The following is a 21,580-nucleotide window of genomic DNA, read 5'->3' as shown; positions in this document are numbered from 1 at the left end:
GTCACTATCTCAGATTTCTCATCTTCTGATTCTTTATATAACCTAGGATCCTTGCTACAAAGGCACTTGGGCTGGAGAGATGGCTCAGTGGTCAAGGCACTTTCCTGCAAAGCCTCAATACTCATGTAAAGTCAAATGCACAAAGTGGCATATACATCTGGAGTTCATTTGCAGCAGCTAGAGAGGCCCTGGTGCACCCATTCTCTCTCCATCCCTCCCTCTTGTGCTCCTTATAAACAAAATATATTTTAAAATATTTTTATTATTTATTTATTTGTGAGAGAAAGATGGAGGGAGGGAGACACACAGACACAAAGACACACAGACACACACACACATACACACACACACACACACACACACACACACACAGAGAGAGAGAGAGAGAGAGAGAGAGGGAGAGGGAGAGAGAGAGAATGAGAGAATGGGCGTACTAGGGCCTCTAGCCACTGCAAATGAACTCCTTAGGCTACACAGGCAAGCACCTTAATTGCCAAGTCATCTCTCCAGCCCCCTTTTAAAATATTTTACTTATTTATTTACCTATTTTTGAAAAAGGGAGTGTGTAGGAAAGACAGGCAGATAGGAGAGAGAATGGGCATGCCAGGGCCTCCATCCACTGCAAATGAACTCCAGATGCATGTACCGCCTTGTGCATTTGGCTTACATTAGCACTGGGGAATCGCACCTGGGTCCTCAGGCTTCTCAGCCAAGTGCCTTAACTGCTTAGCCATCTCTCTAGCCCTAAATAAAAATATTTTAACAAATTAAAGGCACTCTCGCCTTCACACCCTTATTCTTAAAACCAATGGCCAGGAATATGTGACATTAATGATTTTGGAGTACTAACCCACAAATCCCCTGATACTATAACAGGCAACTTTGAGCTGGTCCATTCTTAGAGGACTTTTTAGCCAATGGAAATTTCAGCCATAGAGATGAAGGCTAAACATATCTCCATCCTACAAACTACATGTTAAGTCCATGGTAGCAGATACAGAAGCACAATAATAGAACTTCAGCACCCTAACAGAAGTATAGTCTTTCAATTCCAGACTGTGCTAGATAACTTTAATACAGAAACACATATGCTTTCCTTAATGAAACTTGATGTTTCTGGGTTAACATGTCAAGATAATTTAGGGAGATAAAAATAAATCTCTCTAAATTAAAAAAAATCAGGCCTGGAGAGATGTCTTAGAGGTTAAGGCACTTGCCCGTGAAGCCTAAGGACCCATGTTTGACTCTCCAGATCCCATGTAAGCCAGAAGCACAAAGGTGAGGAAGGTGCAAGGTCACACATGCTCACTAGGTGACCCAAGCATCTGGAGTTCAATTTCTGTGCTTAGGCAATTCTCTGTCTCTCTTACTTGCTCTAAAAAAAAAAAAAATACTTGAAGATCTTCACCAAATCATAGTAGAGATCTGGCTATGACAACTAGGTAGCTTCTCTGCATGGCTTTGAACTTCCTTAGTGCCCACAGCCCTATCCTGTTGTTTTTAACTCTGCTTGTCAATTATTGGGCATTAAACTCCAGATGGTGTTTCACAATTATACATCAGTACCTGCTTCCCACCATAGAGGATGATTGATCTGATGTCATCATTTGAGCTCTGGTATCCTGTGATGGTCATTTTCTTCCCCACTCCTCCAGAGTGCCTCCTGAGCCTGTCCAATGACCCTACAATAGATCAGTGATTCCAATCAGCTCCTTCCCCCAGTTCTACTCAGTTCTGAAGCAGCTATAAAAATAATAAAAAAAAAGATCTTCATCCCTTGTTGATAATTTGATCTTTACTGATCTGTCATGAGTAAATGAGGATGCCATTCTGGGATGGATACAAGATGGGCTCAAAGCAGAGTTGATGTTGGCTCCAAGCAGAATCTAAAAGAATTAACCATAACAAACTATAATATGTCTTAGAGAGTTTTGACACTACTGGGGAGAATTCCACACTTTGGTAATCAGACCCAGGCTATCTGAAGTTTACACAGATAGGCAGTCCCCCCAAAAATGCAACTCCTACAATAAAATGTATTGCTTAGCAAAATAATGAGATGTTCATTTGGTCATCCACATGTGAGAATCACACAGGTATCTCATCTGAGAATACTTAAAACTTTCATGTAAAAGATATATTCCTTCCTCCCATTGTGATCCCCTCTTGTAGCTCAACTACTGTACCTTTCACAGGCTATAAATCTCTCTCCAAGTCTATTCTTGTCTCTGATAAAAGTTTTTATAAACTGTGTAAGTGGCCTTCCAAATGACATGTTGCATAGCTGCAACCTAAGGGAGGAATGGTGTATTTTTGGCTCATGGCCTGAAGTGGGCAGGCCATTATGGTATGGAAGGCACTAGAGTAAGAATGGCTTGCTTACATCTGGGCAAATCAGAAAGCAGAAAAAAGTGAATCCTCACACTCTTTTCCCCCTTTTTATTCAGCACAGAACCTTAGTCAATGTAATGTACTGTCTACATTCAGGCTGGGACTTTTCTTCTGAATGGAAATACTATCAAGAACATGAAGAGAAAAAGGAAGAGCTTGGAAAAAAAAAAAGAACATGCAGAGATATATCTCATAGGTGATTCTAAATCCAATCAAGTTGTCAATAAAGAGTAATCATCACACACCTCTTGCATAGCATTTCCTAGAGAAATTTTAATTCTTTAGGGTTAATATCTTAAGGGTCTGCATTACAGTATTATGTTTCCAGAGTTTTTCAGGCTTCCAAAGAAAAACTCCATATGAATTATGCAGCCACTCTCCAGGACCTTTGTCTTCTGCTTCTCTATTAGACTGGACTATTCTGTATAATTAAGGTAAGTGGAATCATATGTGATCATATATGTCTGATTTAATTTACATAAAATTTATTACTTCACTTATTAGCAGAAAATTTATTATAGTTTGACATTCATGCATAATGTAGCATATACCAGTACTTCTTTTTTTTTATTTTTATTTTTTAGTTTTTCGAGGTAAGGTTTCACTCTAGCCCAGGCTGACCTGGAATTCACTATGGAGTCTCAGGGTGGCCTCAAACTCACGGCGATCCTCTTACCTCTGCCTCCCAAGTGCTGGAATTAAAGGCGTGCGCCACCATGCCCAGCTTACCAGTTCTTCTTTTAAGGATGAATAATGTTTTATTGTGTGCATATACTACATTTTGTTTAGTTATTTATCAGTTGATGAATGGTAAATTCTATTTTTGATACCCTAGTATTCATGTAGATATTTCACTTGTGGATAAATCAGGAAACTAGCAGGTGGCTCCACTCACACATATAAATCAACATCCTTTTAAGTAGAATAACCATGAAAGTATACAACAAAATATTGAGTATATTAGAGAAACTGTAGAAACAACCTTATGATCCATAATGGAACATTAGATTAATGAAGGAACATTTATCTAACCAATGGAATATCAGGTCCAACTGAAAATAAACTGAATGTAGGAAGATATTTTGCATTTATTAGATTAGCAATTTTTAAAAAGTTACTGATATTCAGTAGTGCTAAGGTTATAGAAAAATACACTCACAATTTTGGTGGGTATACAAATGAATGAAATTATTTTGAAGGACAAATGAGAAATAATTATTATAAGTTAGTGATGAATCCATTGAAAAAAATCACTTCGTAAAATCTTCACACAGAAATAGTCCTTAAAAAGATAGGTGGTCATATATTAACTGAGTTTAAATTATAGAAAGAGTAGGCAATACTTATGAAACCTGTAGTGGGACTAGATTCATAGAAATGTGGTGTAAAAGATTACAAGAACTACATAGACAATCTAAGAGGTTAAAAAGAGGCTTTGATTAGACTCTGGGAAATTAAGTCATTTAAAAATAAAAATAAGTCGGGTGTGGTGGCACACACCTTTAATCCCAGCACTCGGGAGGCAGAGGTAGGAGAATTGCCATACGTTCGAGACCACCCTGAGACTACTTAGTGAATTCCAGGTCAGCCTGGGCTAGTGATACCCTACCTCAAAAAAAAAATAAATAAATAAATAAAAACATCAAAAATGTCATCTAAGAGTTCTGTAAAAATGTGTGGTCCCTGTAATGCAAAAATGGCCCCAACACTTCCAGATGGGGATAACTGTGATAACTTTTCCAGGCTGGAACTGAGAATCTCATAATATTCACATGTGCAGAGGATAAGAACAATTAAAAATATTAAACAGAATTTGTTCCAAACTTAAAAAAAAATGTATATATTAGTGAACCAAAATCAAGACTTATAAAAGCAGCTTTGCATATCAAGACATTTAAAAGTACACACAGGCACAGTCACCATAGGAGGACACAAGCAAACTGAGAAGACTTTTGTGCCTCACTTCAGGCTGAATGCAAGATTCAGGATATGCCGCCATTAATTAGTGAAGATCTTCACCAGCCTAGAACTAGTCTGTCTGCAAAGACAAAGATTAGTTGCTATTTTCTCAAATGGACAATTCTTTCAAGCAAAAGCCACAGCATACAATGCAATAGAAAAATAATAGTGACAGGGTACTGGGTGAGTCAATTCCCCTTTAAAGGCCTATACTGCTTACCTGAGTGAAACTAGGGAGTCTTCCACATTTTATGGAGTATTGTAGAGACCCATGAGACACAATTAGACAAGCACAATGAGTTCTAAGCAGAGGAGAGAGGAACGGAGAAAGGAACTCTCTTAAAAACAAAATTATTTTAAGCCGGGCATGGTGGCACATGTCTTTAATCCCAGCACTCAGGAGGCAGAGGTAGGAAGATTATTGTGAGTTCAAGGCCACCCTGAGACTACAGATGAATTCCAGGTCAGCCTGAGCTAGAGTGAGACCCTACCTCGAAAAAACAATATATATATATATATATATGTATCATTATGAATGCCAACAATTTTAGTGAGTATGTTGGCACATGCCTATAATCCCAGCACAGAGAAGGCAAAGGCAGAAGGATTATGAGTTCACAGTAAATTGTTGAATAAAATAGATCTGCAAATGAATGTCTGTGTATACTATATTAAAGAACATGTAATAAAAAATTAAAAACACTATATACCAACTGTTAACACAGGAGACATGAAATGATTAAAAGTATTTTATAGAAGCATATTTATTGACAAGGAAAGATGTCCACAACATAGTTACAAATAGTACTTACAGCACAATAGTTATAGTTTCTAACTTTTGAAAATCTCAAAGCATACTTGGGTTTTACAGATAGAGACTTTCTCCACAAAAAGACAGTATGGATTCTTTTAAATCCACAGCTGCATCTTATTCATCTAACAAGTTTTGTTTTCCTAGAATTTCCTAGATACTGCATGGTATCTATAATCTCAGTCTTTTCTCCTGGCCAAATGCCTTATGGATATGTATCTGAAGAAAACTAAGTGTTAACACCTAGTAGAGACATTGCAAGTTACTTTGGCCTACTGCAAGTTAATAGATTAAAACAAAACAGTCTCTGAACTTTGAAGGCTACCACCAAATAGTAAAGGATTGTAGGTGTGGTGAGATGGGGTTCTGGTGCTAGAAAAAATAGCTATACTTCTTTTCAGCTGTGGTTTCAAATCTGATTAAGGGATATCCAGAATAATGAAACCAAATGTGAGCACCTACTTAACAGGACCACTGCAAAGGGAAAATAACATGTAAAATGTAGTGTCTTATGTTTTCTCTCCATACCAACATCCTTTTTCTTCTGAGAAGACTGACATAAGTGAAATAGTATAAAATTAGAGTTATAAATGTTGCAACATTTAGTGTGAGATTCAGGGCCATGTTTGATGTAGCCATAGTACAGAGAAAACAGAAATCCCTCTTACATTAAATAGCTTATAACCCCTTCCTCCTTTTTGAACCCAGGGGTCATATTGGGCAATGAAAAAAATATATGTACAAAAATATGTTAGACACAGAGTGCAGGTAGCCTTTGTGTATGCTTTATTTCTGCATCTAGATTACAAAATCAGTATTTTCTTTTTTAACATTTAAAGCCACAAATGGACCAGACACTACTGATCAAGATAGTATACTTTTGACAAATGGATCACAATTTCTTTAAGTAAAACGTGACAAATATGCCAGCCTGTACAAGATTGTCAACAAATATCTTTACCTCAAGATGTAATATTCATTTGATACACCAAAAAATGAAGCAGCTCCAAGCTATTGTCTATCACAAGTAACACTGTGTGAAAGATGTTAAGGTATAGTGTGCATAATGTAATGAGCCAAACATTATACAAGACTCTGAGAATATATAGCCTGTCAGTTTGCATATTGTTCAGTGTTCTCTATCATTTCTGGCTCATCTTACATTGCTTCAATAATCCCTTTAACTTCACGGAAAATGGCAGTAAGCATATTATAGCTCATGTGATCAACAACTACAATTGAGCCCTTCCTAATATGCTCCTTTATGTTAATGAAGATGGCCACAGCACTAACAAGATTGGCTTTTGCCTCATTTTGGTTAAATATGAGTTTTAGTGCTGCCAATGCCTTCATATTGATCATGTCTCTAGCTGCATTTGGATTTTCAGACATATTCAAAAGCAGTTTCAAAACAAGATTTCTGGTTTTACGATTTCCCTGGGACAACAAATGGAAAAGCTCTGAAAAGTAACCAGCAACAATGTAGTGATGAACAGGCTCAGTAGTCAACTGCCCTAGTATCTTTAATCCAGACTGCTGCCCAGGCGAATCCAAGGGAAAAGACACAGTTTCTTTACACATATGCTTAACATGTATTTCAAGCTTCTGCTGTCTTTCATCCCCAGAAGGAGGATTCAGGGTAATTACAGTCTTTTTTCTCACATCCTGAGAAGGAAAGCTGAGTAAGCTTTCTATAAGTGTCACTACACCCACTTCATTAATGAATTCTTGGGCAAATGGATGAACCTTATGAATACCCATTGCGATCTGTGCAATTTTATGTATAAGAGGATCAGTAGTTGACTTAAGTATGCTAACAAGTTTTTCAAATTCCCCAGAATCCATATAGCATTCCATTTTGCAAGGGCAAGCAAATGGCTTAATGCCATTCGTTTCTCTAATCTTGATTTGTTGCCTAATTTCTTCTAAGGTCTGGATGCAAGGGTCAGAACCAAATGGGTACTCTGGGATAGGCTGTGAGTTCGAGCGAGTGCCTTTAGAAGAGGAGGCTGCTTCGGCAGGCAAAGAACGATTATTTTCTTCATTTGAGGCCAGAACAATATATGAAGATGGCCTTGTTTCAGACTGGGCCTGGGATCTAAATCCTAACACTGCTGGAGTTACAGCAGGAGCCTTGGGCCAGATGGTTACCTCAGACCAGTCCTTGGGTCTATTTTTCTCATTAATTTCATCCACTGGCTGAGGTCTAACTATTCTGTACACAGGTTTAGGATCAGGTTCAAAACCAGTGACATCTCCTTCCCAAAACCAGTTTCCAATAACATTCTCTTCTTCCTCCTCCTCAAATCCTGTCCTAGATTTGCAGCCGACCCTGGTTACAGGCTCGATCACTTCAACAGAGCTTTGGGCACCAGCATCAGTTTTATTTTCATACTTAGTCACAGAACGATTACCAGCCTCTTCTCCCTTCCAGAACCAAGAGTTGATACTAGCCTCTTCCCCAGCCCAGAACCAGTTATCAGTACCAGCTTTATCTTTACATGCAGAGCTGGTGGCCTTGTTCTCAGCTTTGGGGAGATCTGATGTGGCTTTAACTGGAGTCTTAGGCTCTGACCGGGTTCCTTCCTTCACCTCAGCACCCCTGTTTTTAGACACTGTCTTCACCTCTGCCACAGCATCTACTTTAGGTCCAGCCTTAGCTTTTCCCTTTGTATGAACTTTGGCTGCAGGCTTGACCACAGTATGAGCCTGCTTTTCTACCGCAGCTTTGGCTTGTACACTTGCCTTTTTCTCAGCTTTGGCCTGGGCTCTAGCCTTATTCTTTGCACCAGTCATGGTGAAACTCAGTTAAACCCACTATCTAGTCTTACCCTTAGATCTCAGTGTGTACAAGGCCAATATATTTATGTTTTTGTCTAAATCACAGAAGAAAGTGGCAGCAATGGTTAGAATCAAATGTCAATTCAGTAGTTATTCAGTTCCCTTTCTAAAAAAAGGAACCTCTGTCCATGATATAAGCAGAGTAGAGGTGAACTTGATATATGGGAGGAAGGTGATTTCTGAGAACACACTTGTTGACAGCAATCTTCTGCCAATCCAAGGCTATCACTGGAGAAAGATATAAAGAAGAAATAGGCTTTGAGTCTTTTTCATCTTTGGTTTGCAGATAGTCAAACAGAACACAAGAATAGAGGTGGACTGTGGTGTAGGAGATATGGATTAGTAGAAAACTTTGCTATTTCATTTTATTTCTTGCATATGCACTAATGTCCAATAATATCCTGCTCAAGTTATTATCTTTGTATCCAAAGCAACAGGGATGGGAGGTAAAACTGATGAGAGTTGGGAAGCTATGGAGCACCTAGGCTCTTTGGTTCCATATTGGTGCACACCATAGACACTGTAGGTCTACACAGACAGGCCTCATACCAACCTGTGCTGACTTGATGCAATTTTCTCCTTCGTTACCTCCAGTGTTGATAAGAACTATAGGTGACTCACAGGCAGACCTATAGACAAAGGCACAAATGAGAATAGTTTCAGACAGACTGGTCTGTGTTCTGATCTCCCAATAACTATCTTTACAACCTAGAACTTTGGTTATATAACACTACCCCCCCCATTCTCCCTAATGGATTCCTTCCACATTTCCTGACACAATATCTAATACTAGCAGGAACAATCCAGGCTCATCATGCTCCCCACCCCCACAAATGTGAGGGCAAAAGTGTTTGGAAAGTTGGAAGACTGGCTCCAAGGTAAGAGCTGATTTTATCCACTTGTCAGTAGCCACCTCTACCACCAACTAATCCACAGGTGCTCATACTCATGCCCACCTTGGATCCAAATGAAGTTTTCAATTGCTGTCATATTAGTTTCCAAGAGAACAGCTACCTACACATCTCTACAGAAATCTAGAAGGAAGCAGACCTGTGGATATAAAGGCAAAAGGCATAAGCAGAAATAAAGAAAAAAAAAAACCACAAGGGACTGAGATAGCAAAGTATTCCAGTGTAATGGGAGGCAGGGACAAGGGAAAGGATGGTAACGACACATGACATACCCATACTAAGTATGTCTGTAATAAAAAAAAAATCTAGACAAGGTTTATAACACTCTTTTACATATTCAAGGTTGTTAAATGTTTCCTACTGGCCTAGTTTTCCAAGTGATTCCTGAGATGTACCCCTCAAGATCTGCAGTCTGTCTAAATATACTTCTTCCAACCATGAAGTCAGTCATTTTTCCTAGCTGTAAAGAAATCTTATTTTCACTGCAGAAAAATAAAATTAGAGAAACAGATAGTAAAGAGCTAGAGAGATTTCTCAGCAGTTAAGACACTTGCCTGTCAAGCCTAAGAACTCATATTTGACTCTCCAGGTCCCACGTAAGTACAGTGACACAAGTGTGCAATGTTGCACATGCACAAAAGGGGGTGCATATGTCTAGAGTTCATTCACAGTGGCTAATGGCCCTCATGTGCCCATTCTCTCTTTCTCTGTGTCTTCTCTCTCTTTCCCTATCTCTCTCTCTCAAAAAGAAAAAAAGAAAAAAAAAACCTAAAAAGAAGAAATAGGTAGTGGAACACAGGCAACTGTTTTTGAGAATACACAGAAACTAATGGGTACAATCACATTGAGACCACCTTTGGATACACCCCTCTCCATATATACCTACAGCCCACCTAATTTTCCATCAATGTCAGCTTGCCCACAAAAGCAGGATCTTCAGATGATATCCTTCCCTCCAAAGAAGAGTCCTCTGGTTAAAGAAGTGTTACAACCTGTAGACAGTAAAGACATTGAGATAAACATAAAGAAAATATGCTGACCACAGTTTTTAAAAAGTACCAGGTTTATGGCCATATTTCTAGAATCCAAGTTAATCTTGTCCCCTTTTTGAGAATCAGGAACCAAGTTTATGAAATTTAGCAACTCTTAATGGTCCTAGTGTTGCTCCCCTTTGAAAATACCATAAAATATTTTGTGGGACTGCTTCTGTACAAAACTATGAGGAATAAGAAGGGATGGTTGGAGATGATGTTTACAGTCCCAAAGACAGACACTGAAGAAGCAGAGTAATTTCAAATATTCTAAAATGACCCCGCTGAAAGATTTCTCCTCTACTTTAACTCCTAACCCAATGCATCAAAAGTAGACTGGGATATCGAAAAACTAAGTTCTGAACGTGAAAGATTAGTTAATACCATACTGTTTATATTATCAGTAGCTGCAAAATAGGCCTATGCATTACCCTGACGATTTGTTTGCACTAAAATGGGCATGGACATCAAAATATAGATGGTTATAAAACAATGTTGTACTTAAGGCTGCTGAACTTCATTCTGATAGGTTTATAATCGACTCTCTGATGGCGTCCTTTCTTATAACACACTAGACATACCATACAGCCATCAAGCAAGAGCCAGTGTGAAGGACAGCAGGCCAGAGCCCAACAGGTCCCCTTCCTGAAGCAGTACCAGAGTAGCAGGGGTGACGCCCCCCACCCCACCCCCCCCCGTCCCCCCGTCCCAGCACCACTAGTTGGGCTGCACCAAGAGCGCACACTCCAGTCCTGATCCGACCCGGTGGGCTATTGGGGCGCCTACCCACTCCCGCGCCACCATTCCTCCTGCAGCCAACTCCGCCACAACTCGGAGGGCACAGACACAGCCGAAGGCGGGGCGGCGCCAGGGAACCCCGGAACCAGGCTGGCTGGAAGGCCGGGGGAGCCGCTGGCCTCCCGACCTTCTGATGGAGCGGCCCTCACCAAGATCCCCCACACCCCCCAACCTCCGCCAGTGGTCTGGTCCTACTGGCCCGCGCAAGTCACCGCCTCCTCACCACCAGGGGTCCCAGGCGCTGCGCACCTCTCCGGGGATCCGCTCCAACCCGCTCGCCTCCTCCGCACGCGCGTGCTGGCTGTCACGGCCCAGGGACCCGCCGTCAGCCCGGCTGCAGTGCGAGACACCCTGCCCGAGACCACGCACAGCACTGCCCACTTCCCCCAACTTGCCTGTACAGGCGCACAGCCCGGGTCGCGGGGCTCCCCTCAACCCCTCGTCCCGTCGGTAGTCGGTCTGCTTCTCCCCGGGGCTCCCACCGCTCTCTGCGCTGGCAGAATGGCCCAGAGGCGTCCCGCCCCCACGCCTCTGCACCAAAGCAGACGGCAAGAACCGCTCGCCTCGAGGGTGTCGGGAAGGGGGCGGAGGGATATGGAGCTGTGCGCTCGACGCCCCCTCCCAGGCCCACCATAGATCCGACCAGGAGGTGGGCGGGGCCACACGCAGCCCGGGATGAGCGGCGGCCCCCCACCAGCCCGCCGCGCAGCAGACCCCCGCGCACACTAACGTGACGACCACCACCACTTCTCTGGTGTTGCTACACTGTGGGGGGCGGACAGATAGGGGCTGGGTGGGGGCTTGAGGACCAGCAGTAGAGTGAGGTCTGGAGCTGTGAAAAATGGAGCGAGCAGCGGATGGATACCAAGTTGCTCCTAGCTGAATTGCAGCCCACACTGCACTCCTCTACTCCCTCTCCTGCTCACCCTCCTTCCCAAGCCAGTGGCATAGGGGGTGCTGGGACTATAGGGGACAGGTCACCTAGCAACAGATGGCCAAGAGGGCTTTTAGCGGCTCTCCAATATTTTTCTTTCACTATTTCATGCAGCATTAAAGGAGAGGAAGACACTTGTGCCCCTAAGGCTCCTGTCACAAGACTCACCACTGCTCCACTGCTCTTCTTTTAAAAGAATGACCACACTGGACCTCCTGCCTTGGACATTCGACCTCAAGTTTGTGCCACGACCTTTGTGCCACACTACTCCTCTCATTTCAAGTGGGAATTTGTATGGCTGCCCGTACAGTTGTCTACAACAAGCCCAGAAAGGAACCTGTGGTGTGTCTTGTATGTTTTTCTTTAGGGAATTCAGGTAGGGTGCCTCATTATAGGTCCCGGGGTAAACTAGATCTCTAGTCATGTGTCTGCACTAAAAAAGTCATTCTTTAAAAACACTTTTTTTTGGTTTATTTTTATTTGACACCAACAAGGAAAGAGGGAGGGAGGGACAGACAGAATGGGCACCCCAGGACCTCCAGCCACCTCAAAGGAACTCCAGATGCAAGGTGCCACCTTGTGCATCTGGCTTAGGTGGGTCCTTGTGAATCAAGCCTTGAACCAGGGTCCTTAGACTTCACGGGCAAGCACTTAATCACTAAAACATCTGCCCAACCCCTTTTAAAATTATTATTAAGAACATATATTGTATAGATTCATCATGTGTTGGTACCATCTTTTCCTGCCTCCCTGCCCCCATTCCGCAGGGGACCCTCTTCAGTGGGGTTGCTGGTATTCTACATGAGGTTGTGGGTTATGCCTTGTGGGAGCTGCAGTCAGTTATTGGGGATAGGCAATGCCTCTGGGCAGGACATCCCAACCTGTGACTCTTAGAATCTTTCAAAGTTCAATGAGCCTTGGTGGGTGTGTTTTAAATCTACTTCAGTGATGAGCTCTTGAAACACATACCAAAAGTCATTTTTTTCTACCTCACAGATTTTTTTTTTCTCTTATATGAAGTGCTGTAGTTAGGGTTAGTGCCTGTGCCCTGACAGTCCAAACACACCAGTCTTGGCCAGCTCTTTCCAATAAGCTAAATAAAAAAGCCAAATTAACAGAGAAAATAGGAAAATGTGGCAAATTCGAAAGAGAGATAGATCTAATGACCCCTTTCCTCGACCCAAGTCCATCTTTGAGGTTATGACATATAGTACAGATTTAAGAACAGGATCAGAAGTATGAATATAAGCAGTGATCAAAGTATGGTCCTGCTCCTTATTGTCTGTGATGGTCAGACATGTCACAATTGGAATGTATACATTTTGTGGGCATAATAAAAATATTATTTTAGTTAGAAAGGGAAATGGGACTTTGTAGGAGTCACTTTCTAATATTGTCTATGTTCTTTGCTATGCTATCAGTAAAATTTGAATGCTGTTTGTCTTTAATCCCACCTAACTGTACTATAAGAAAACTTAAATACTTATCTAATCAATGAATATAACCTCTTGGGTTGGAGAGATGCCTCAGTGGCTAAGGCACTTGCCTGCAAAGCCTAACTACCTGGGTTTGATTCTCCAGTACCCATGTAAAGCCAGATACACAAAGTAGCATATGCATCTGGAGTTCATTTGCAGTGGCTGGAGGCCCTGGCATGCCCATTATCTCAAACTCTCTCTCTGCTTTCAGATAAATAAAAATAATTATAAAAAACAATAAAACATCTTAAGGTACAGAACATCATGAATATTGTTATTATTATAGCATAAAATATTTTTTATAACTTAAGTAAGAATAGTTAACCCAAATCTCTTAATAAGAGTAATGGATTCTTTAAGGTAGCTTAGCATTTTTAGTATCAATAGAAACCAGTAAACTTTGTAACTCATATATCTTACTTATTTGATGATTATATTAGTTATTTCTCATTACTGGAATAAGACATCTAACAAAAGTCAGTTTATAAAAGGAAAAGTCCTGTTTCCCCACTCCCAGTTCCCTGGTCCTGGTTCCCTGCTGCTGGCTTGAGGTTACCTGGACCCTGTCAACTTGCTCCAAAAGCAGGCTCCTTGCTGATTGAATGGGTCCTACTCTGTAGGGTACACATGTGGAGTGAGTAGGTCAGAGCTCCTGGTTGGTTCCTCACCTCCCAGTTCCCTGGTCCCAGTACTCCTGCTGCTGCCTTGGGGCAGCCTGGCCCCTGCATATGGGTTGCAAAAGCAAGCCATTTGCTCTGTTTTCCTTTTTGACTGGCCCCTGAGTACCCAAATCCCTATTTCCCTGAGCCCAAAGGTACAGGCACCACTGTAGGAGCTGGTCTCTTGCCCCTGGCTCTCCAGCTTACTGGCTCCTGGTTCTTCAAGCCCTGATTTCAGTGTGCTGAAGAGTATGTGCAAATGGAGTGAGTAGTCCAGAGCTCCCAGTTCCCTAGGTACCTTTGAAGTACTTCCAATCTCCACAATCTGTGCATCTGTGGTTATAAACCATTGTACACCAATCGGGTTCACATTTAAAAGAGAACACCCACTGAAGATCCTACAAGGACATATACTTGCTTTCCCCTGAAAGAATAAAATGTTTACCTAGGATGGGAAGTCCACAACACAAAAAAAAAGAAAGTCAGGAAACAGAGATCTCTATCAGGGATGCCTACTCCCACATGGAAGCCTCCAATGAAATCTTAGAGAAAATAGGAGAAATTGAATACTAATGTGAAAATATACCAACCAATGTGACCCTGATCAAAAGAATTGCTAAAGTAGAGGCAAGACATCAAAAAAAAAAATCACATAAATGAAATTGAACAGACTCATCTCTTATAGCAATCAGCTTTTGACACTAGGCTTAACTTAATTGAGGAATAACTTAGAAGAAATAAAAGAGATATAAATGAATTGAAGGTGAGTCAACAAATGGAAGATCTCAATAAATAGTTGAGTAAGCTCAATGAAGACTTGATCAAATGCAAGAATGAATTCCAGGAAGCATCAAGAAAATCAGACTTTGAACTGAAATTATACCTCAAAAAAGATGGACATGAAGCAAAAAGAAAAAAAAAGTCAAAAGAGCTTTTAATAACCACTCTGAAACCCCTCACTAACAAAGTTATTCATGTGGAAGACAGAACTTCTGGGCTGGAAGACAAGACAGAGAAACTTTAGAGGCCAAAAACTTTGCTAAGTTCCAAAATCATATGAACAGGATACAAGGGAACTGTGGGAAACCCTAAACCAACCAAGCATCAGATTATGGATATACAAGAAGGAGAGGAAGTCAAGGCCAGAGGAATGGAGAACATATTCAACAAAAATTTTGAAGAAAATTTTCACAACCTCTCAAAAGAGAGGCCCGTCCAGTTACAAGAAGCTCACAGAATATCAAAAATACAGGACCAAAGAAGAAACTGTATAAGGAACATCATAGTTGAGACTCTTAACAATGAAAATAGAAAGTGCTAAAAGCTACAAGAACAAAGCAACTCACCACATACAAATGCAATCCCATCAGAATTAGCTACAATTTCTCAATGGAAACTCTGAAAGCCAGAGGGCCTAAAATGGAACACCTCAAAGTCTAAAAAACTATGGCTTCCAACCCAAGCTACTGTACCCAGTGAAAGTATCCCTCATAATAGATGGTGAAAGGAAAACTTTCCATGAAAACAGTCAACTCTATGATTATATGTACACAAAGGCAAACCTACAGAGAATACTTCAGGGATTACTTCATACAGAAGACTCAAACAACCAATCTCAAAAGTATACAAGAAGATCACAATAACCAAAACTAGACCAGGCTCAAAAAAGTACAAAACACGAGGAAGCATCAAATCCTGTAAAGCAACCCAGCATGGCAGGGATTAAACTGAACCACACTGTGGTGATTTGAATAGAATAGATGGCTCCAATATATTCAGTTGTTTGAAGTTTGCATTTGCTGGCTACCTGGCTGGAGGCAACGTCACTGGGTGGATCGTAAGGTGTGGTGGTGGGTTTCAGATTTCAATCTAAAGATATGCAAAGTGTGCCTAGCTGGAGTTCCTGAAGTGTGCTGTGTGGCTTTTGACATTTAGGCTTGTACTTCTCTCTCTCTGCTTGGTCCTGTGAAGGCAGCCAGCTTTTTCTGCCATTATGGAAGTTCCTCTGGATCTGTAGGCTTCAATAAATATCCCTTCCTTCATAACTGTATGTGGTCTGGAAGTTCATCTCAGTGAACCTGAATCTGTGTGCTACACACACATTTATAAACTTAAATATTAATGGTCTTAACTCACCCACCAAAAGACACAAGATAATAGGGTGGATCAAAAAATGGACCCTTCGGCTGGGCATGGTGGCACACACCTTTAATCCCAGCACTCAGGGAGGCAGAGGTAGGAGGATCACCATGAGTTCAAGGCCACCTTGAGACTACATAGTGAATTCCAGGTCAAGCCTGGACTAGAGTGAGACCCATGGGACCCAACCTTGAAAAAAAAGAAGGAAAAAAAGGAAAAAAAAAATGGGCCCTTCATCAGGGTGTGGTGGCACATGCCTTTAATCCAAGCACTTGGGAAGCAGAGGTAGGAGGATCACTATGAGTTCGAGGCCACCCTGAGACCACATAGTGAATTCCAGATCAGCTTGGGCTAGAGTGAAACCCTACCTCAAAAAACCAAAAAAAAAAAAAAATCAAAAAAGGATTCTTCTAGCTGCTGTCTTCAAGAAACCCACCACACCACTAAAGACAGATACTTCCTCAGGATGAAAGGATGGAAAATGATATTCCAAGCAAATGGAAATAAGAAATAAGCAGGTATTGCTACATTAGTATCTGATAAAAATAGACTTCAAACCAAAAGGAATAAAAAGTGACAAAAAAGTCTACTTCTTACCCATCAAGGAAACAATGCAACATGAGGACATCACAATCATAAATCTATATATGCCAAACACAGGTACACCACAGTTTATAGAACAAAACTTGACAACAAGACAGATATAAATACCAACACTATATTCATAGTTGGAGATGTCACTACTCCATGGTCATCAATATATAAATCATCCAAGCAGAAAATCAACAGGGAAATAGAGCTCAACAACATCATAGATCAACTAGACTTAACATACATCTACAGAACTTTCCATCCCAACTCTACAGAATACACATTCTCATCAGCAGCTCATGGGAATTCTCCAAAATAGACCATATATTAGGCCATAAAGCATGCCTCAATAAATTCAGGAAAATTGAAGTAACTTCCTGAATCATATCAGATCACAATGCTTTAAAGCTAGAAATTAACAACAAAAGACACATCAGGAACTCCACCAGCTCTTGAGGACTGAACAACACACTTTTAAACATTGAATGGGTTATGGAAGAAATAAAAAAAGAAATTAAACAGAGGAGTGCTCAACATTGAAATTGCTATCACACCTTCAAAGGCTCAGGATCCATTGGGGAAGAGTAGGACTGCTTACAATGCACTCTTCCAGACACAAAATGGCCTGGGTATCCATGACCTCACAGTGCCTGACACTACCAACACAGGACCATCATAATAGGAGGAAAAGATGATGACATCAAAATAAAAGAGAGACTGATTGAGAGGGGGTGGGGATATGTTGGAGAGTGGAGTTGCAAAGGCAAAGTGTGGAGGGAATTACCATGGGTTTTGTCTAAAATTATGGAAGCTCTCAATCAAAAATAAAAGTAACTATAAAATTCCTAGAATTGAATGATAATGAAAACACAACCTACTAAAATTTATGGGACACAATGAAGGCAGTCCTAAGTGGAAAATGCATAGCCCTAAATGCCTTCATTATAAAGACAGACAGAACCTAAATTAATAACCTAACAGTCCATCTAAAGAAATGGATGAATTTCTAGATACATACCACCTATCAAAACTAAACTGAGAGCAGATTTATCTCATAAGCAAACCTATCACATCCATAGAGATTGAAAAGGTAATAAAAGGCCTCACCAATAAACTGGGCATGCTGGTGCACACCTTTAATCCCATCACTCAGCAGTCAGAGGTAGAAGAATCGCTAGGAGTTTGAGGCCATCCTGAGACTACATAGCTAATTTCAGGTTGGCCTGGACCAGAGTGAGACCCTACCTCGAAAAAAAGGTACTTCTGGTCAAGAAGGCAAGTGCCTAACTGCACTGCACCCCCCTGGGAAAGAAAGGCAAGGCATTAAGGGTTAACTGGATATTTTAGGGGAGAGCAATCTCTAATAGATCACCAGTGGGAGGGCACAAAGGGGAAAAAAAGGAATCACTGATTCCCTTACTTGCAGGTAGCCCATCAGTCCCCTAACCCTCCCAAGCAGCTGCCATGACCATCGTCCTAGCTTCAGGATACTCTCATACTTACGGTAGGAAAGGGGACCCAAGCCAGCATAGTTCCATTTGCCTCACTGCACACGGGCGATCGCCCTGCTACCCCTGCCCATGTGTGATCTTGGGCAGGCTCTGACCACTGGCCTGCTCGAGCTCAGTTTCAATTGGTCCATCTTCCCACTACACGCACACTACCCATCCACTAGTGCAAGCTTAGCCTGCTCTTCCAATTTGCCTGCCTACTGCTCTGGCCACCCACTTATCCACGCATAAGCTGTGGCCCATTCTACCTGCCCACACAAACTCAGGCTCACTCTGCTTGTCCGCCTGTGCCAATTCAGCCCCAATCCCCCATCTGCCTTGCCAGGGCCCAATGGGGTCCTGCTGCATATGAGCTCAGGCTGCTTCAGTGTCCCAGTGTCCTGCCACACATGAGTTTAGGCTGCTTTGGCATTCTGCTGAGTGAGGGCTCAGGCTGTTTTGGCATCTGGCCTCAGCTGCTTCAGCTTCACATTGCAGTTGAGCTCAGGCTGATCCATATGCCCATGTGTAAGATCAGGACCACTCTGCTCATTTGCTTGCCTGCCTGCTAGCTCAGGCCAGCTTCCCCAAGAGGCACCACTTCCCCAACCCATCAAGACCACAGTCCTATACTCCCTGTCCATACACTATGATGGGCAGACCACACCACAAAATAACATGAAAAATCAAATGAAAGTAAATCCAGTAAGATCACTCAGTCCTATAATGAATGTCTCTAATCAAAACATAGAAGAGACATTAGGATCAGAACACCAAAATGAAGCCAAGAGCAATGCAACCCTGACCAAGCTACTGGTAGAACTTGCAGAAAAGCAACAAAGGACCAATAATCATGTGGATGCTGCCATCACTAGACTAGACCTAATAGATAAGAAAATGGAAGGTGTTCAAAGACAGTTAAGAGATATGAAGGAGAGTGAAAAAAAAAAAGAGGACCTCAAAAATCAGCCGGTGATGATGAATGAAGACAAAGAAATGCAAGGATGAATTCTAAGAAGCATCAAGAAAGTCAGAAAATGATGTGAAAAGGGAGTTAGACAGAGGGATGGAAACTATACATAGAAAAGTAGTAGAAAATGCAAACCTAATTGAACAAGTCCAAAACACTTTAGAAGCTCTCAAGAATAGAGTCAGCCATATGGAGGGTAGAAACTCCAATCTGGAAGACAAGACAGAAGAGACAGTTTGAGAGTTCAAAAGTTTCAATAAGTTCAAAAATTTCTGTGAACAGAACATGAGGGAATTGTGGGATACCCTTAAAGGTCCTAACATCCAGATCATGGGAATACCAGAACAGGAAGAAATTCAGAACTTATTTAACAAAATAAACGAAGAAAACTTTCCCATTCTCTCAAAAGAAAGGCCCATCAAAAAGGCATGGAGAACTTATTTAACACAATAATTGAAGAAAACTTCCCCCGTCTCCTAAAAGAAAGGCCCATCAAAATACAAGAAGCAAACAGAACTCCTAACCGAATAGACCAAAGGAGAAACTCCCCAAGACATATTATCATTAAGACTCTAAACATTAACACCAAAGAAAAAATCCTAAAAGCAGCTAGGGAAAAACAGCACACCACTTTCAAAGGAAACCCCATCAGAATTACTGCAGACTTCTCAATGGAAATCCTGAAAGCTAGAAGGGCCTGGAATGAAACTCTCCAAACTCTAAGAAACTATGGCTTCCAATCCAAACTACTCTCCCCGGCAAAAGTCTCCCTTATAATAGATGGTGAAAGGAAAACTTTCCATGACAAAACTCAGCTTTACAATTATATGAACACAAAACCAAACCTACAGAAAGTATTCCAGGAAATTCTCCACAGAGAAGAAACAAATAACCAAACACAAATGCCTACAAGAAGCAGACCACAGCAACCAAACCCAGAGTAGACAGAAAAAAAAAAAAAAAAAAAAAAACAACTTAAATTCCACAGAAATGCCAACACACCTCTACCACCACAACATTACAGGGATCAAATCAAATCTCACAGTCATCACCTTAAATATTAATGGCCTTAATTCACCCATCAAGAGATAAAAACTAACAGGGCGGATCAAAAAATTAGACTCCTCAATCTGCTGCCTTCAAGAAACCCACCTTACCACAAAAGACAGAAACCTCCTCAGGGTGAAAGGGTGGAAAACAATATTCCAAGCAAATGGGAATAAGAAACAAGCAGGTGTAGCTATATTAATATCAGATAAAATGGACTTCAAACCAAAAACAATCAAAAAAGGCAAAGAAGGCTACCTCCTACTTATAAAGGGAACAATCCATCAAGAGGATATTACAATCATAAATCTGTATGCACTAAACACAGGGGCACCACAGTTCATAAAACAAAACCTACTTGACAATAAAACAGAAATAACCACCAACACCATCATAGCTGGGGACTTTAACACACCATTATCAGTAATAGACAGATCATCCAAACAGAAGCTCAACAGGGAAGTAAGAGAGCTCAACAAAACCATAGAGCACTTAGACCTAACAGACATCTACAGAACTACAGAACTAATCCACAGAGTACACATTCTTCTCAGCAGCCCATGGAACATTCTCTAAAATAGACCATATACTGGGTCACAAAGACAGCCTCCACATATTTAGGAAAATCGACATAACTCCCTGCATGATATCAGATCATAATGCTACAAGAAGCTAATAGAACTCCAAACAGATTATAGACCAAAGGAGAAACTCTCCAAGACATATTGTCTTTAAGACTCTAAACATTGACACCAAAGAGAAAATACTAAAAGCAGCTAGGGGAAAATAGCACATCACTATTAAAGGTAACCCCATCAGAATTACACTTTATTTCTCAATGGAAACGCTGAAAGCCAGAAGGGCTGGGAATGGAACTCTGCAAAGTCTAAGAACCTATGGCTTCCAGTCCAAACTATATTACCCAGCAAAAGTATCTCTCATAATAGGTGGTGAAAGAAAGTTATTAAATTTGCAGAAAAATTGATGGATCTGGAAAAGATTATACTAAGTGAGGTAACCCAGTCCCAGAAAGCCAAGCATTGCATGTTTTCTCTCATATGAGGATCTTAGCTACAGATCATTGGGCTTCTGTGTGAGAAGGAAAAGACTCAGCAGCAGAGGCCAGTAAGCTAAAACAGAGATACACATGGAAGAGAAAGGAAGGGAGGAGGGTAATTAATAGGTTGGTATTGTATATATGTAAGTAGAAAAATAGATTAACGGGAGTGAAAAGGCCCAAAGTGAGGTCAGGATAGGAGATCGAGTAAAGGAAAGGTGGAGGAAGGGCTTATCAAAATCTAAGAGGATATAAATAAATCATATGGCATCCTCCAGTTTTGGACAATGGAACATTCAGGAGCTGTAGATCATTGCTAGAAAATTTTTCGTGTCAGAGATGGGATACCTTCCAGTGAGTTATTGGCCAGGGAGGTCCCTGATGCCCCCAAAACATTATAGGACATTGCCGAGGCCCTTGGTTTCCCACCAGGAATTGATGGTAAGACCCTATTGCTGAAGACTCCATATACT

General features: G+C 41.2%; 1 protein-coding gene across 3 annotated transcripts in view; it reads right to left on the bottom strand.

The window, feature by feature from the left end:
• Positions 1-5,096: 5,096 nt before the first annotated feature.
• Bhlhb9 (basic helix-loop-helix family member b9) overlaps positions 5,097-21,580 on the bottom strand; it is a 59,663-nt gene continuing 43,179 nt past the window's right edge. For 2 of the 3 annotated variants that reach the window (XM_045139986.1, XM_045139987.1), the window contains 4 exons: positions 9,807-9,905; positions 8,959-9,052; positions 8,556-8,631; positions 5,097-8,230 (listed from right to left, as the gene is read on the bottom strand). In XM_045139986.1, the coding sequence (XP_044995921.1) occupies positions 6,320-7,957 (1,638 nt within the window). In that variant the 5' untranslated portion in view covers positions 7,958-8,230; positions 8,556-8,631; positions 8,959-9,052; positions 9,807-9,905 and the 3' untranslated portion in view covers positions 5,097-6,319. Of the gene's footprint in view, positions 8,231-8,555; positions 8,632-8,958; positions 9,053-9,806; positions 9,906-10,730; positions 10,786-21,580 lie in introns of those variants that run through there. The other variant, XM_045139988.1, reaches the window with a different exon arrangement.

The sequence above is a fragment of the Jaculus jaculus genome, chromosome X, assembly GCF_020740685.1.
Source record: "Jaculus jaculus isolate mJacJac1 chromosome X, mJacJac1.mat.Y.cur, whole genome shotgun sequence".
Classification (NCBI taxonomy): domain Eukaryota; kingdom Metazoa; phylum Chordata; class Mammalia; order Rodentia; family Dipodidae; genus Jaculus; species Jaculus jaculus.
Note: the sequence above shows the minus strand (reverse complement) of the source record. Positions and strands in the feature narration are given on the sequence as shown.